The following is an 18,620-nucleotide window of genomic DNA, read 5'->3' as shown; positions in this document are numbered from 1 at the left end:
TTATGTTAGATCCACTATGGACTGGACTCTCACTATTATATTAGATCCACTATGGACTGGACTCTCACTATTATGTTAGATCCACTATGGACTGGACTCTCACACTATTATGTTAGATCCACTATGGACTGGACTCTCACTATTATGTTAGATCCACTATGGACTGGACTCTCACTATTATGTTAGATCCACTATGGACTGGACTCTCACACTATTATGTTAGATCCACTATGGACTGGACTCTCACTATTATGTTAGATCCACTATGGACTGGACTCTCACATTATTATGTTAGATCCACTATGGACTGAACTCTCACTATTATGTTAGATCCACTATGGACTGGACTCTCACTATTATGTTAGATCCACTATGGACTGGACTCTCACTATTATGTTAGATCCACTATGGACTGGACTCTCACTATTATGTTAGATCCACTATGGACTGGACTCTCACTATTATGTTAGATCCACTATGGACTGGACTCTCACTATTATGTTAGATCCACTATGGACTGGACTCTCACTATTATGTTGGATCCACTATGGACTGGACTCTCACTATTATGTTGGATCCACTATGGACTGGACTTTCACTATTATGTTAGATCCACTATGGACTGGACTCTCACTATTATGTTAGATCCACTATGGACTGGACTCTCACTATTATGTTGGATCCACTATGGACTGGACTCTCACACTATTATGTTAGATCCACTATGGACTGGACTCTCACTATTATGTTAGATCCACTATGGACTGGACTCACACTATTATGTTAGATCCACTATGGACTGGACTCTCACTATTATGTTGGATCCACTATGGACTGGACTCTCACACTATTATGTTAGATCCACTATGGACTGGACTCTCACACTATTATGTTAGATCCACTATGGACTGGACTCTCACTATTATGTTGGATCCACTATGGACTGGACTTTCACTATTATGTTAGATCCACTATGGACTGGACTCTCACTATTATGTTAGATCCACTATGGACTGGACTCTCACTATTATGTTAGATCCACTATGGACTGGACTCTCACTATTATGTTAGATCCACTATGGACTGGACTCTCACTATTATGTTAGATCCACTATGGACTGGACTCTCACTATTATGTTAGATCCACTATGGACTGGACTCTCACTATTATGTTGGATCCACTATGGACTGGACTCTCACTATTATGTTGGATCCACTATGGACTGGACTTTCACTATTATGTTAGATCCACTATGGACTGGACTCTCACTATTATGTTAGATCCACTATGGACTGGACTCTCACTATTATGTTAGATCCACTATGGACTGGACTCTCACTATTATGTTGGATCCACTATGGACTGGACTCTCACTATTATGTTGGATCCACTATGGACTGGACTTTCACTATTATGTTAGATCCACTATGGACTGGACTCTCACTATTATGTTAGATCCACTATGGACTGGACTCTCACTATTATGTTGGATCCACTATGGACTGGACTCTCACACTATTATGTTAGATCCACTATGGACTGGACTCTCACTATTATGTTAGATCCACTATGGACTGGACTCACACTATTATGTTAGATCCACTATGGACTGGACTCTCACTATTATGTTGGATCCACTATGGACTGGACTCTCACACTATTATGTTAGATCCACTATGGACTGGACTCTCACACTATTATGTTAGATCCACTATGGACTGGACTCTCACTATTATGTTGGATCCACTATGGACTGGACTTTCACTATTATGTTAGATCCACTATGGACTGGACTCTCACTATTATGTTAGATCCACTATGGACTGGACTCTCACTATTATGTTAGATCCACTATGGACTGGACTCTCACTATTATGTTAGATCCACTATGGACTGGACTCTCACTATTATGTTAGATCCACTATGGACTGGACTCTCACACTATTATGTTAGATCCACTATAGACTGGACTCTCATTATTATGTTAGATCCACTATGGACTGGACTCTCACTATCATGTTAGATCCACTATGGACTGGACTCTCACTATTATGTTAGATCCACTATAGACTGGACTCTCACTATTATGTTAGATCCACTATGGACTGGACTCTCACACTATCATGTTAGATCCACTATGGACTGGACTCTCACAATATTATGTTAGATCCACTATGGACTGGACTCTCACACTATTATGTTAGATCCACTATGGACTGGACTCTCACACTATTATGTTAGATCCACTATAGACTGGACTCTCACTATTATGTTAGATCCACCATGGACTGGACTCTCACTATTATGTTAGATCCACTATGGACTGGACTCTCACTATTATGTTAGATCCACTATGGACTGGACTCTCACTATTATGTTGGATCCACTATGGACTGGACTCTCATTATTATGTTAGATCCACTATAGACTGGACTCTCACTATTATGTTAGATCCACTATGAACTGGACTCTCACACTATTATGTTAGATCCACTATGGACTGGACTCTCACTATTATGTTAGATCCACTATGGACTGGACTCTCACACTATTATGTTAGATCCACTATGGACTGGACTCTCACTATTATGTTGGATCCACTATGGACTGGACTCTCACACTATTATGTTAGATCCACTATGGACTGGACTCTCACACTATTATGTTAGATCCACTATGGACTGGACTCTCACTATTATGTTAGATCCACTATGGACTGGACTCTCACTATTATGTTAGATCCACTATGGACTGGACTCTCACACTATTATGTTAGATCCACTATGGACTGGACTCTCACTATTATGTTAGATCCACTATGGACTGGACTCTCACACTATTATGTTAGATCCACTATGGACTGGACTCTCACTATTATGTTAGATCCACTATGGACTGGACTCTCACACTATTATGTTAGATCCATCCAAGCAACTAAACAGTATATATATATATATATATATATATATATATATATATATATATATATATATATATATATATATATATATATATATATATATATATATATATATATATATATATATATATATATATATATATATATAGACATATTCTTTTTGTTCATCTCTTTAAGAAAACTGACGTCAAAAGTTGGTAGCAAAAATGGTGCCTGTTGTTTTAGTTGGCCATACTCTTTTTTTTTTTTCTTTTAATACACCACTCTGCCCTACAAGGAACAAGAGTGGCCACTTGGGGGCAGTGTTGTATCACAAAGCTGCTTTATATCTAGTGCAGTTAAACACTGATAATCAACAAGAACACATTGATCTATTTACATATGGCACTAATGCACACACGCACACGCACACACACACGCACACACACACGCACACACACACACACACATTACGTTGACAGAGGGTGAGGTACTTACACAGAGAAGGAGTCAGGGGGAGCAGAGAGGCGGCGCAGATCAGCTGCACACACCTTCTGAATACTACGGCCGCACACACACACACACACACACACACACACACACACACACACACACACACACACACACACACACACACACACACACACGCACACACACACACACAAGAGAGGAGGGAGGGACGACGAGATGTTAAAGAGCGGGGAGGAAGCAGAGAGAAAAGTTAAAAAAAAAGAGGTAAACAAACGACAAATAATTGGACGGACATTGGAGGCAAAGGAGAAAGAGACACGAGAAGGGAGGATGGAGAGGTGGAGAAAAGAGGTAAATAGAGGCAGTGATAGCAGAGCGTACAGTAGCATCACAGTACATCAAGCACGGACAAAAGTTAGTCACACAATTACTCTAGTTTGTGATAAATTACACGCACACACACACACACACACACACACACACACACACACACACACACACACACACACACACACACACACACACAGAGTCAAAACCCATGAAGAATATTAGTGCAGTGCGGAGGGTGGAGGAGTGTTAGTCGCTACACACACTCACATATTGACAGGAGTCAGCTCCCACTGTGCAGGTTGTATGACTGTGTGTGTGTGTGTGTGTGTGTGTGTGTGTGTGTGTGTGAGAGACTCACTCGTTGAGTAGGGGCACAGAGGTGCGCCTCTTGCTCTTCTGCACCATGTTGGCCTGGTTGCGCAGCGAGATGCGGAGCGTGGACGGAGCCAGCCGGCAGGGCTCGCCGTCCACCTGCGAGGACAATCGGGAGGGCCGCTTTGAGAAGCTCGCAACAAGAAAAGCCACTTAGAGCGGCCTGCCTGCTTCCTCTTTTAAGAGCGCAACTCATCATCTTTGGGAAATGTCAGTGATGAGTTTTGTGACCTTTAAAATAGCTGACTGGTTGGCTGAAGGATTTGACGACGACGTCTCGGACAAATTGAAGACTGGTGATGGGGCATGCGCTCACCTGAACAGGCACGGTCTTGTACGTGGTGAGGATCACCTCCCGGCACTGGTGCAGCCTCTCGCCGTGGCCGCCCACTTGTAGCGCCGCCTGCAGGACGGAGGAGGCATCACGTGAACCCGCAGCCACTTCAAAAGTGGTCCAATGTGTGTTCTGTGCAGTTTGTACACCGCAAAAACTGGAATCTAAGTAAGATGAAATATCTCAAATAAGGGTGATATTTGCTTATTTTCTGTTTGATAAGATAATTCTTCTCACTAAGCAGATTTTATGTTCGAGTGTTTTACTTGTTTGAAGTGTTTTGGTCCTAAATGATGTCAGTAAGATATTACAGCTTGTTGCTGAGATTTGATGAGCTATATTGAGTAAAACATGCTTGAAACTAGAATATCAAATGTTGCAAAGCTGTGTCATCAACACTCACAAGTATAAAACTACTTTTTTAAAGTACCATATTTTTCGGACTATAAGTCGCAGTTTTTTTCATAGTTTGGCCGGGGGTGCGACTTATACTCAGGAGCGACTTATGTGTGAAATGATTAACACATTAGCGTAAAATATCAAATAATATTATTGATCTCATTCACGTAAGAAACTAGACGTATAAGATTTCATGGGATTTAGCGATTAGGAGTGACAGATTGTTTGGTAAACGTATAGCATGTTCTATATGTTATAGTTATTTGAATGACTCTTACCATAATATGTTACGTTAACATACCAGGCACCTTCTCAGTTGGTTATTTATGCCTCATATAACGTACACTTATTCAGCCTGTTGTTCACTATTCTTTAGACATTTTAAATTGCCTTTCAAATGTCTATTCTTGCTGTTGGCTTTTATCAAATACATTTCCCCAAAAAATGCGACTTATACTCCAGTGCGACTTATATATGTTTTTTTCCCCTTCTTTATTATGCATTTTCGGCCGGTGCGACTTATACTCTGGAGCGACTTATACTCCGAAAAATACGGTAATCATTTCTTATTACAAGCATGAAAAAAAAAATCATGATTTTGACACAATTGTGTCTCATAATTAAAACAGATGACAGCCAAATGGACTTTGCTGTTTTATTTCCAATGAAACAATAGAAAATACGTACTCATATAGTAGTACAGTTGGCACAGTACAGCAAACTGACAGTTAATATTAAAACATTTAATATTTCAAACAATTTTGAACAGAAATAGTTCATGCACACTCAGATAAACTGTTCAAAATTACAATTAAAAAAAATTTGGTCGGGGTGCCGGGCTGTATTTATTTATATATATATATATATATATATATATATATATATATATATATATATATATATATATATATATACATATATATATACATATATATATATATACATATATATATACATATATATATACATATACATATATATATATATATATATATATATATATATATATATGTATATATATATATATATATATATGTATATATATATGTATATATATATATATGTATATATATATGTATATATATATATATATATATATATATATATATATATATATGTGTATATATATATATATATGTATATATATATATATATGTATATGTATATATATATATATATACATATATATATATATATATATATATATATATATATATATATATATATATATACATATATATATATACACATATATATATATATATATATATATATATATACATATATATATATATATATATATATATATATATACATATATATATACATATATATATATATATATATATATACATATATATATATATATATATATATATATATATATATACATATATATATACATATATATATATATATATATATATATATATATATATATATATATATATATATATATATATATATATATATATATATATATATATATATATATATATATATATATATATATATATATGTATATATATATATACATATATATATATATATATATATATATATATATTAGACTTAGACAAACTTGAATGATCCACAAGGGAAATTGTTCAACACAGTTGTTTAGTTACAATGATGGAAAGTGTAAGGATGGAAAGGACAATGCAGGTATAAATAGACTAATATAGCGATAAAAAAATCTAACATATATACGAATATATACATGATATGTGTACAGAATAATATATATGCAGATGTATTATATTATGTCTATAACATATATACAATATATACCAATGACCATGTACAATATTACAGTATATACGACAGCAGCAGCATAAAATAGAAAGTAGATCCAGCAGGAAATAGAAAATAGACATTATAAACATTATAAACAAAGAGAAGTAGCTAACATGTCAGGTGTCAGGTAATAGGCAGATGTCTATTGCTGTATGGCGAGTGAGTGATATATATATATATATATATATATATATATATATATATATATATATATATATATATATATATATATATATATATATATATATATATATATATATATATATATATATATATATATATATATATACTACCGTTCAAAAGTTTGGGGTCACATTGAAATGTCCTTATTTTTGAAGGAAAAGCACTGTACTTTTCAATGAAGATAACTTTAAACTAGTCTTAACTTTGCTAATGTGGTAAATGACTATTCTAGCTGCAAATGTCTGCTTTTTGGTGCAATATCTACATAGGTGTATAGAGGCCCATTTCCAGCTCCAGTGTTCTAATGGTACAATGTGTTTGCTCATTGGCTCAGAAGGCTAATTGATGATTAGAAAACCCTTGTGCAATCATGTTCACACATCTGAAAACACTTTAGCTCGTTACAGAAGCTACAAAACGGACCTTCCTTTGAGCAGATTGAGTTTCTGGAGCATCACATTTGTGGGGTCAATTAAACGCTCAAAATGGCCAGAAAAAGAGAACTTTCATCTGAAACTCGACAGTCTATTCTTGTTCTTAGAAATGAAGGCTATTCCACTAAATTGTTTGGGTGACCCCAAACTTTTGAACGGTAGTGTATGTATATTCCTTGCGCACTAATTGACTGAAAGAGCACGCACTTGGCGCGATGATGTCATTTTATCGATGGGAAAATGCAAGAAATGTAATGCCGAGCGCATATCATTATGTGAAGATAATGGCACTAGCATTTACTTCATTTAAGAATATTTTTCAACATATTGAGAAAAAAGGTCTCGTATTTGTTTATTCTACCATGAAAAGTGCACTTGTTATTAGTGAGAATATACTTATTTTAAGCTATTTTTGGGTTCATTGAGGTTAGCTAATTTAACTTGTTTTGGAAAGTCTTGACTAGCCAAATTTTCTTGTTCTATTGGCAGATAATTTTGCTTAGTTCAAATAAAATACCCCTCATTTTTGTATTTTTTGTTTTGTTTTTGATCAACGACTTTTTGCAGCGCGTGTGTGTCTCACCAGTGAGGCCATGGTGAAGCCGATGACCTCGATGCAGCCGTCGTCGTGGCGCTGCGGCTCAAAGTCGCGGTGGTCGCCCGTGTTCCCCCACGGCATGGTGCCCGCGCAGTATCTGCACGCGACAGCAAGTAGTTAACAACACTTCCTGTCACGCGGCGAGCGGGTCTGCCGTCACACCTACTGTACCTGGGAATGTTGAGAAACACAATGCACTGGAATTTCAGCTCCTGGATCTTTGTAGTCAGGTCTGTGCCGTCACACTGCAAGAGTCGAGATGTGAGTTCTTGAAGCGGGGATGGTGCAGATCCACCAGATCTGTCTTGTGTCGACAGCAGCGTGCTGGCGGTCACTCGCCGGTGTCGTGGTGTGGTGTGATCACACACCAGCGAGAGTGTGTTCCTCGTACTCACCACCACTCGGACGTGCTTGGACAAGTCCCTCGAGCTCCTCTGGAGGAAATCCGAGAAGGCGGCCTGTGTCCCACACACAAGCGGGGAGAAGACTTCATTACACTTCCATTAATAAATAGAGTAACGTCTTCTGATCATTCCATCTTACTTTAGAAGACATCAACAAAGCAGGAAAACCGTAAGAAATACTTTTTTTAACCCTTGTGTAAATGTTCATATTGTTGTTACTCAGCCAGCGTTTGTGGGTCTGATGGACCCGTTGCATTTTGTGTTGCTGGTTTTACGAGCAGAGGAGCGTGTTCGGCAGCGCGCGCACACAGAGTACTTACACGCAGACACGGTGTGTGGACAGAAAAGGGAGAATGGACGCATTTTGGTGTAAAAAGTCAAGATAAAGGTGAAGTTAAACACTGAAACACCCTCAGGAAGAGGTGCTTTAAGACAGCGGCTAACATCCATCCACAGTCTGCAGTGTTGTAGCTACTTCTAAATCACTAATCCTTGTCTCCATGGCGACAAATAAAGTAAGTTTCTTACAAGTAGCATTATCACTGGAGGACGAGGAATAGCTAAACATGCTTCACTACACACCGTAGGAGGATACAATAGCTCACCGGCGTCACAATGTAAACAAACGCCATGGGTGGATCTACACCTGACATCCACTGTAATGATACCAAGTACAGGAGTGTATCTAGTCGATACTACTATGATTACATCAATATTTTTTAGCATCACAAAATCTTTTTTAATTTTTTTTAAATTCATATTGTGTTTATAAACTCAGTAAATACGTCCCTGGACACATGAGGACTTTGAATATGACCAATGTATGATCCTGTAACTACTTGGTATCACATCGATACCTAAATGTGTGGTATCATCCAAAACTAACGTAAAGTATCAAAGAAGAGAAGAATAAGCTATTATTACATTTTAACAGAAGTGTAGATACAACATGTTGAAACAGAAAATTAGCAGATATTAACAGTAAATGAACAAGTAGATTAATAATAAATTTTTACAGTTTGTCCCTCATTATTATTTTTTTTGTTACAACCTTATTCCAAAATAGAATCCTTTTATTTTTGTCCTTACAATTCTACTCACAATACCCCATAATGACATTTTGAAAAAAAAAAAATTGAAACTTTTTGCCAATGTATTACAAATAAATAATCAACAAAAACATCTCTTTCATAAATAAATCAATATAAGTTATATAGATATGAATGAGGTAGATCCCCTCCACTTGGTCAATTGAAAAGTAGCTCGCCGGCAGAAAAAGTGTGGGCACCCCTGATCTATATCCACTGTCATTTTACCCTTGTGTGGTGTTCGGGTCTGTGGGACCCGTTTTCATTTTTTATTAAAAGAAAAATGATACAATTAATTAATTTTTCAAACTGAGACTCACTGACTTTGGCTCATTTTCTGTGAAGAACATATATCAGAATACATATTTAATGACCACACACCATACACCCCCCCTACACATTTATATTACATATAAGATGTCCGGGTCCACTGGACCCGGGGATGATAGAAGTGGGGAAATTGATGAAACATTTTATTTATTTATTTATTTTTTAAATTCCTTGTGCGGTCCATGGACCGGTACCGGGCCGCGGGACCACTGCCCTAAAGGGAAACCTTTTTAAATGATAGTCAGATCCATTCTGAAGATGCCTAAGTGATTTTTAAGCTTTGGCCCATATTTCATTTGAATTTTTTATTTTTTTTAAATGGTCCTCAGTCGTCACGTACAAATTTGTGTGAATTATGCAAAATTATTTAAATTTGGTCCCCATGAACCATATGAACTCTTTTTTCCCCAGAGTCCCCAGTAAGAATGATCAGCACATTACTTCATCAATCCAGAGATTTAAAGACGTGTATGACAGGGGTGTCCAAACTTTTTCCACTGAGGGCCGTACACGGAAAAATTTAAGCATGCGGGGGCCATTTTGATATTTTTCATTTTCAAACCTTAACAAAATATATGGATTTTTATTTTTTTTTAACCTTTAGGGCTCCCGGGGACTATAAAGGGCCTCAGTCATTAAACTGTTAAAAATAAGTCAAATTATTATTATTATTTTTTATTTAACGCTTACAGTAAATCTCTATATCAACTTGAGGTTGATATAAAGTAAAAAAAAAAAAAGAATTTTCTGTCAAAGACAACTTTGTTTTTTATAGTAAAACTGAAATATGCAGTATTTAGTAATTAGAGCCTTAAAAGATCAATAATGCAGGACACCATTGATTTTAAGTCTTTAATATTTTTGAGTAATCGCAGTGAAAAGTTAAATAAAATCCTACTAAATATATTTGGGATCCAAAAGGTCCCCCACTCATAAAGTGATACATTTTTTAAAAACTTTTAACACTTAAATTACGAGATCAACTTCAGATATATCTGTCGATTTTACGTTTGAACTATTATTTTGTTTGTTTTATGCTCTTTTGTCAAATAAAACTTTGATGTTTTTATACGGCAACCACACAATATACGCAATATTTTTTCCACATAAAACATTTTAAAGTGATGTTTTTTAAGTAATAATTCATTATAACATAGATTTTTAGTCTTTTTTTTTTTTTTTTTTTTTAGCAATGGCAAAAAAATGAAAAATAAACAAAGACAAAAGAAAAAAAACAGCCTGCATGGCAGCTTTTGTGTCAACATTGCAACTTTTTCTTGTTAGATTTCCCCTCATTCCACTTTATTTAAATGTTTTTTAACATTTTTGCAATATTATCAATTTTGCAATTTTTGCAGAATGTGTGGCGGGCCGGTAAACAATTAGCTGCGGGCCGCAAATGGCACTTTGGACACCCCTGGTGTATGAGCCATTTTTTTATGCCTCCACAACCTGTAGAAAGGGTGGTCCCCACAAGTCATGATTAGAGATGTCCGATAATATCGGTCTGCCGATATTATCGGCCGATAAATGCGTTAAAATGTAATATCGGAAATTATCGGTATCGTTTTTTTTAATTATCAGTATCGTTTTTTTTTTGTTTTTTTTAAATTAAATCCACACAAAAAACATAAGATACACTTACAATTAGTGCACCAACCCAAAAAACCTCCCTCCCCCATTTACACTCATTCACACAAAAGGGTTGTTTCTTTCTGTTATTAATATTCTGGTTCCTACATTATATATCAATATATATCAATACAGTCTGCAAGGGATACAGTCCATAAGCACACATGATTGTGCGTGCTGCTGGTCCACTAATAATACTAACCTTTAACAGTTAATTTTACAAATTTTCATTAATTACTAGTTTCTATGTAACTGTTTTTATATTGTTGTACTTTCTTTTTTATTCAAGAAAATGTTTTTAATGTATTTATCTTATTTTATTAATTTTTTTTTAAAAGTACCTTATCTTCACCATACCTGGTTGTCCAAATTAGGCATAATAATGTGTTAATTCCACGACTGTATATATATCGGTTGATATCGGTATCGGTTGATATCGGTATCAGTAATTAAAAAGTTGGACAATATTGGCATATCGGATATCGGCAAAAAGCCATTATCGGACATCCCTATTTTAAAGTGATATTTTTAAAGTAATAATTCATTATAACATAGATTTTTAGTCTTTTTTTAAAATTTTTTTAGCAATGGCAAAAAAATGAAAAATAAACAAAGACAAAAGAAAGAAAACAGCCTGCATGGCAGGTTTTGTGTCAACTTTGCAACTTTTTCTTGTTAGATTTCACCTCATTCCACTTTTTTAAAATGTTTTTAAAATTTTTTTCAATATTATCAATTTTTGCAGAATGTGTGGCGAGCCGGTAAACAATTAGCTGCGGGCCGCAAATGGCCCCCGGGCCGCACTTTGGACACCCCTGGTGTATGAGCCATTTTTTTATGCCTCCACAACCTGTAGAAAGGGTGGTCCCCACAAGTCATGATTAGAGATGTCTGATAATATCGGTCTGCCGATATTATCGGCCGATAAATGCGTTAAAATGTAATATCGGAAATAATCGGTATCGGTTTTTTTATTATCAGTATCGTTTTTTTGTGTGTTTTTTTTTGTTTTTTTTGTTTTTTTTATTAAATCCACAAAAAAAACACAAGATACACTTACAATTAGTGCACCAACCCAAAAAACTCCCTCCCCCATTCACACTCATTCACACAAAAGGGTTGTTTCTTTCTGTTATTAATATTCTGCTTCCTACATTATATATCAATATATATCAATACAGTCTGCAAGGGATACAGTCCGTAAGCACACATGATTGTGCGTGCTGCTGGTCCACTAATAACACTAACCTTTAACAGTTAATTTTACAAATTTTCATTAATTACTAGTTTCTATGTAACTGTTTTTATATTGTTTTACGTTCTTTTTTATTCAAGAAAATGTTTTTAATTTATTTATCTTATTTTATTTGATTCATTTTTTAAAAAAAGTACCTAATCTTCACCATACCTGGTTGTCCAAATTAGGCATAATAATGTGTTAATTCCACGACTGTATATATTGGTTGATATCGGTATCGGTTGATATCGGTATCGGTAATTAAAGAGTTGGACAATATCGGCATATCGGATATCGGCAAAAAGCCATTATCGGACATCCCTATTTTAAAGTGATATTTTTTAAGTAATAATTCATTATAACATAGATTTTTAGTCTTTTTTTAAATTTTTTTTAGCAATGGCAAAAAAATGAAAAATAAAGAAAGACAAAAGAAAAAAAACAGCCTGCATGGCAGCTTTTGTGTCAACATTGCAACTTTTTCTTGTTAGATTTCACCTCATTCCACTTTTTTAAAATTTTTAAAAAATTTTTTGCAATATTATCAATTTTTGCAGAATGTGTGGCGAGCCGGTAAACAATTAGCTGCGGGCCGCAAATGGCCCCCGGGCCGCACTTTGGACACCCCTGGTGTATGAGCCATTTTTTTATGCCTCCACAACCTGTAGAAAGGGTGGTCCCCACAAGTCATGATTAGAGATGTCCGATAATATCGGTCTGCCGCTATTATCGGCCGATAAATGCGTTAAAATGTAATATCGGAAATTATCGGTATCGTTTTTTTTTTATTATCAGTATCGTTTTTTTATTTTTTTATTTTTTTATTTTTAAATTAAATCCACACAAAAAACATAAGATACACTTACAATTAGTGCACCAACCCAAAAAACCTCCCTCCCCCATTTACACTCATTCACACAAAAGGGTTGTTTCTTTCTGTTATTAATATTCTGGTTCCTACATTATATATCAATATATATCAATACAGTCTGCAAGGGATACAGTCCGTAAGCACACATGATTGTGCGTGCTGCTGGTCCACTAATAATACTAACCTTTAACAGTTAATTTTACAAATTTTCATTAATAGCTAGTTTCTATGTAACTGTTTTTATATTGTTTTACTTTCTTTTTTATTCAAGAAAATGTTTTTAATTTATTTATCTTATTTGATTCATTTTTTTTTTAAAAGTACCTTATCTTCACCATACCTGGTTGTCCAAATTAGGCATAATAATGTGTTAATTCCACGACTGTATATATATCGGTTGATATCGGTATCGGTTGATATCGGTATCGGTAATTAAAGAGTTGGACAATATCGGCATATCGGATATCGGCAAAAAGCCATTATCGGACATCCCTATTTTAAAGTGATATTTTTTAAGTAATAATTCATTATAACATAGATTTTTAGTCTTTTTTTTTTTTTTTTTAGCAATGGCAAAAAAATGAAAAATAAACAAAGACAAAAGAAAAAAACAGCCTGCATGGCAGCTTTTGTGTCAACTTTGCAACTTTTTCTTGTTAGATTTCACCTCATTCCACTTTTTTAAAATGTTTTTAAAAATGTTTGCAATATTATCAATTTTTGCAGAATGTGTGGCGAGCCGGTAAACAATTAGCTGCGGGCCGCAAACGGCCCCCAGGCCGCACTTTGGACACCCCTGGTGTATGAGCCATTTTTTTATGCCTCCACAACCTGTAGAAAGGGTGGTCCCCACAAGTCATGATTAGAGATGTCCGATAATATCGGTCTGCCGATATTATCGGCCGATAAATGCGTTAAAATGTAATATCGGAAATTATCGGTATCTGTTTTTCTATTATCAGTATCGGTTTTTTTTTTTTTTTTTTTTTTTTTTTTTAAATTAAATCCACACAAAAAACATAAGATACACTTACAATTAGTGCACAAACCCAAAAAACCTCCCTCCCCCATTTACACTCACTCACACAAAAGGGTTGTTTCTTTCTGTTATTAATATTCTGGTTCCTACATTATATATCAATATATATCAATACAGTCTGCAAGGGATACAGTCCGTAAGCACACATGATTGTGCGTGCTGCTGGTCCACTAATAATACTAACCTTTAACAGTTAATTTGAAAATTTTTCATTAATTACTAGTTTCTATGTAACTGTTTTTATATTGTTTTACTTTCTTTTTTATTCAAGAAAATGTTTTTAATTTATTTATCTTATTTTATTTGATTCATTTTTTTAAAAAGTACCTTATCTTCACCGTACCTGGTTGTCCAAATTAGGCATAATAATGTGTTAATTCCACGACTGTATATATTGGTTGATATCGGTATCGGTTGATATCGGTATCGGTAATTAAAGAGTTGGACAATATCGGCATATCGGATATCGGCAAAAAGCCATTATCGGACATCCCTATTTTAAAGTGATATTTTTAAAGTAATAATTCATTATAACATAGATTTTTAGTCTTTTATTTTTTATTTTTTTAGCAATGGCAAAAAAATGAAAAATAAACAAAGACAACAGAAAAAAAACAGCCTGCATGGCAGCTTTTGTGTCAACATTGCAACTTTTTCTTGTTAGATTTCACCTCATTCCACTTTTTTAAAATGTTTTTAAAATTTTTTGCAATATTATCAATTTTTGCAGAATGTGTGGCGAGCCGGTAAACAATTAGCTGCGGGCCGCAAACGGCCCCCGGTCCGCACTTTGGACACCCCTGGTGTATGAGCCATTTTTTTATGCCTCCACAACCTGTAGAAAGGGTGGTCCCCACAAGTCATGATTAGAGATGTCCGATAATATCGGTCTGCCGCTATTATCGGCCGATAAATGCGTTAAAATGTAATATCGGAAATTATCGGTATCGTTTTTTTTTTATTATCAGTATCGTTTTTTTATTTTTTTATTTTTAAATTAAATCCACACAAAAAACATAAGATACACTTACAATTAGTGCACCAACCCAAAAAACCTCCCTCCCCCATTTACACTCATTCACACAAAAGGGTTGTTTCTTTCTGTTATTAATATTCTGCTTCCTACATTATATATCAATATATATCAATACAGTCTGCAAGGGATACAGTCCGTAAGCACACATGATTGTGCGTGCTGCTGGTCCACTAATAATACTAACCTTTAACAGTTAATTTTACAAATTTTCATTAATAGCTAGTTTCTATGTAACTGTTTTTATATTGTTTTACTTTCTTTTTTATTCAAGAAAATGTTTTTAATTTATTTATCTTATTTGATTCATTTTTTTTTTAAAAGTACCTTATCTTCACCATACCTGGTTGTCCAAATTAGGCATAATAATGTGTTAATTCCACGACTGTATATATATCGGTTGATATCGGTATCGGTTGATATCGGTATCGGTAATTAAAGAGTTGGACAATATCGGCATATCGGATATCGGCAAAAAGCCATTATCGGACATCCCTATTTTAAAGTGATATTTTTTAAGTAATAATTCATTATAACATAGATTTTTAGTCTTTTTTTTTTTTTTTTAGCAATGGCAAAAAAATGAAAAATAAACAAAGACAAAAGAAAAAAACAGCCTGCATGGCAGCTTTTGTGTCAACTTTGCAACTTTTTCTTGTTAGATTTCACCTCATTCCACTTTTTTAAAATGTTTTTAAAAATGTTTGCAATATTATCAATTTTTGCAGAATGTGTGGCGAGCCGGTAAACAATTAGCTGCGGGCCGCAAACGGCCCCCAGGCCGCACTTTGGACACCCCTGGTGTATGAGCCATTTTTTTATGCCTCCACAACCTGTAGAAAGGGTGGTCCCCACAAGTCATGATTAGAGATGTCCGATAATATCGGTCTGCCGATATTATCGGCCGATAAATGCGTTAAAATGTAATATCGGAAATTATCGGTATCTGTTTTTCTATTATCAGTATCGGTTTTTTTTTTTTTTTTTTTTTTTTTTAAAAATTAAATCCACACAAAAAACATAAGATACACTTACAATTAGTGCACAAACCCAAAAAACCTCCCTCCCCCATTTACACTCACTCACACAAAAGGGTTGTTTCTTTCTGTTATTAATATTCTGGTTCCTACATTATATATCAATATATATCAATACAGTCTGCAAGGGATACAGTCCGTAAGCACACATGATTGTGCGTGCTGCTGGTCCACTAATAATACTAACCTTTAACAGTTAATTTGAAAATTTTTCATTAATTACTAGTTTCTATGTAACTGTTTTTATATTGTTTTACTTTCTTTTTTATTCAAGAAAATGTTTTTAATTTATTTATCTTATTTTATTTGATTCATTTTTTTAAAAAGTACCTTATCTTCACCGTACCTGGTTGTCCAAATTAGGCATAATAATGTGTTAATTCCACGACTGTATATATTGGTTGATATCGGTATCGGTTGATATCGGTATCGGTAATTAAAGAGTTGGACAATATCGGCATATCGGATATCGGCAAAAAGCCATTATCGGACATCCCTATTTTAAAGTGATATTTTTAAAGTAATAATTCATTATAACATAGATTTTTAGTCTTTTATTTTTTATTTTTTTAGCAATGGCAAAAAAATGAAAAATAAACAAAGACAACAGAAAAAAAACAGCCTGCATGGCAGCTTTTGTGTCAACATTGCAACTTTTTCTTGTTAGATTTCACCTCATTCCACTTTTTTAAAATGTTTTTAAAATTTTTTGCAATATTATCAATTTTTGCAGAATGTGTGGCGAGCCGGTAAACAATTAGCTGCGGGCCGCAAACGGCCCCCGGTCCGCACTTTGGACACCCCTGGTGTATGAGCCATTTTTTTATGCCTCCACAACCTGTAGAAAGGGTGGTCCCCACAAGTCATGATTAGAGATGTCCGATAATATCGGTCTGCCGCTATTATCGGCCGATAAATGCGTTAAAATGTAATATCGGAAATTATCGGTATCGTTTTTTTTTTATTATCAGTATCGTTTTTTTATTTTTTTATTTTTTTATTTTTAAATTAAATCCACACAAAAAACATAAGATACACTTACAATTAGTGCACCAACCCAAAAAACCTCCCTCCCCCATTTACACTCATTCACACAAAAGGGTTGTTTCTTTCTGTTATTAATATTCTGCTTCCTACATTATATATCAATATATATCAATACAGTCTGCAAGGGATACAGTCCGTAAGCACACATGATTGTGCGTGCTGCTGGTCCACTAATAATACTAACCTTTAACAGTTAATTTTACAAATTTTCATTAATAGCTAGTTTCTATGTAACTGTTTTTATATTGTTTTACTTTCTTTTTTATTCAAGAAAATGTTTTTAATTTATTTATCTTATTTTATTTGATTCATTTTTTTAAAAAAGTACCTTATCTTCACCATACCTGGTTGTCCAAATTAGGCATAATAATGTGTTAATTCCACGACTGTATATATATCGGTTGATATCGGTATCGGTTGATATCGGTATCGGTAATTAAAGAGTTGGACAATATCGGCATATTGGATATCGGCAAAAAGCCATTATTGGACATCCCTATTTTAAAGTGATATTTTTTAAGTAATAATTCATTATAACATAGATTTTTAGTCTTTTTTTTTTTTTTTTTTAGCAATGGCAAAAAAAAAGAAACATAAATAAAGACAAAAGAAAAAAACAGCCTGCATGGCAGCTTTTGTGTCAACATTGCAACTTTTTCTTGTTAGATTTCACCTCATTCCACTTTTTTAAAATGTTTTTAAAATTTTTTGCAATATTATCAATTTTTGCAGAATGTGTGGCGAGCCGGTAAACAATTAGCTGCGGGCCGCAAATGGCCCCTGGGCCGCACTTTGGACACCCCTGGTGTATGAGCCATTTTTTTATGCCTCCAAAACCTGTAGAAAGGGTAGTCCCCACAAGTCATGATTAGAGATGTCCGATAATATCGGTCTGCCGATATTATCGGCCGATAAATGCGTTAAAATGTAATATCGGAAATTATCGGTATCGTTTTTTTTTTTTATCAGTATCGTTTTTTGTTTGTTTGTTTTTTTAATTAAATCCACACAAAAAACATAAGATACACTTACAATTAGTGCACCAACCCAAAAAACCTCCCTCCCCCATTTACACTCATTCACA

General features: G+C 34.5%; 1 protein-coding gene across 10 annotated transcripts in view; it reads right to left on the bottom strand.

Moving 5' to 3' along the window:
- The window catches only part of dgki (diacylglycerol kinase, iota), a 195,921-nt gene that overhangs the window by 29,328 nt on the left and 147,973 nt on the right, over positions 1-18,620 (bottom strand). For 7 of the 10 annotated variants that reach the window (XM_062066447.1, XM_062066438.1, XM_062066443.1 and 4 more), the window contains exons 17-22: positions 8,214-8,276; positions 7,990-8,063; positions 7,804-7,915; positions 4,390-4,476; positions 4,060-4,172; positions 3,399-3,461 (exon numbers count right to left, since the gene is read on the bottom strand). In XM_062066447.1, the coding sequence (XP_061922431.1) occupies positions 3,399-3,461; positions 4,060-4,172; positions 4,390-4,476; positions 7,804-7,915; positions 7,990-8,063; positions 8,214-8,276 (512 nt within the window). The remainder of the gene's footprint in view (positions 1-3,398; positions 3,462-4,059; positions 4,173-4,389; positions 4,477-7,803; positions 7,916-7,989; positions 8,064-8,213; positions 8,277-18,620) is intronic. The other 3 variants (XM_062066440.1, XM_062066448.1, XM_062066441.1) reach the window with 1 other exon arrangement.

Source organism: Entelurus aequoreus, linkage group LG12 (assembly GCF_033978785.1).
Source record: "Entelurus aequoreus isolate RoL-2023_Sb linkage group LG12, RoL_Eaeq_v1.1, whole genome shotgun sequence".
Taxonomy (NCBI): Eukaryota; Metazoa; Chordata; class Actinopteri; order Syngnathiformes; family Syngnathidae; genus Entelurus; species Entelurus aequoreus.
The sequence above is the reverse complement of the archived record's forward strand: the minus strand, read 5'-3'. Positions and strand labels throughout refer to the sequence as shown.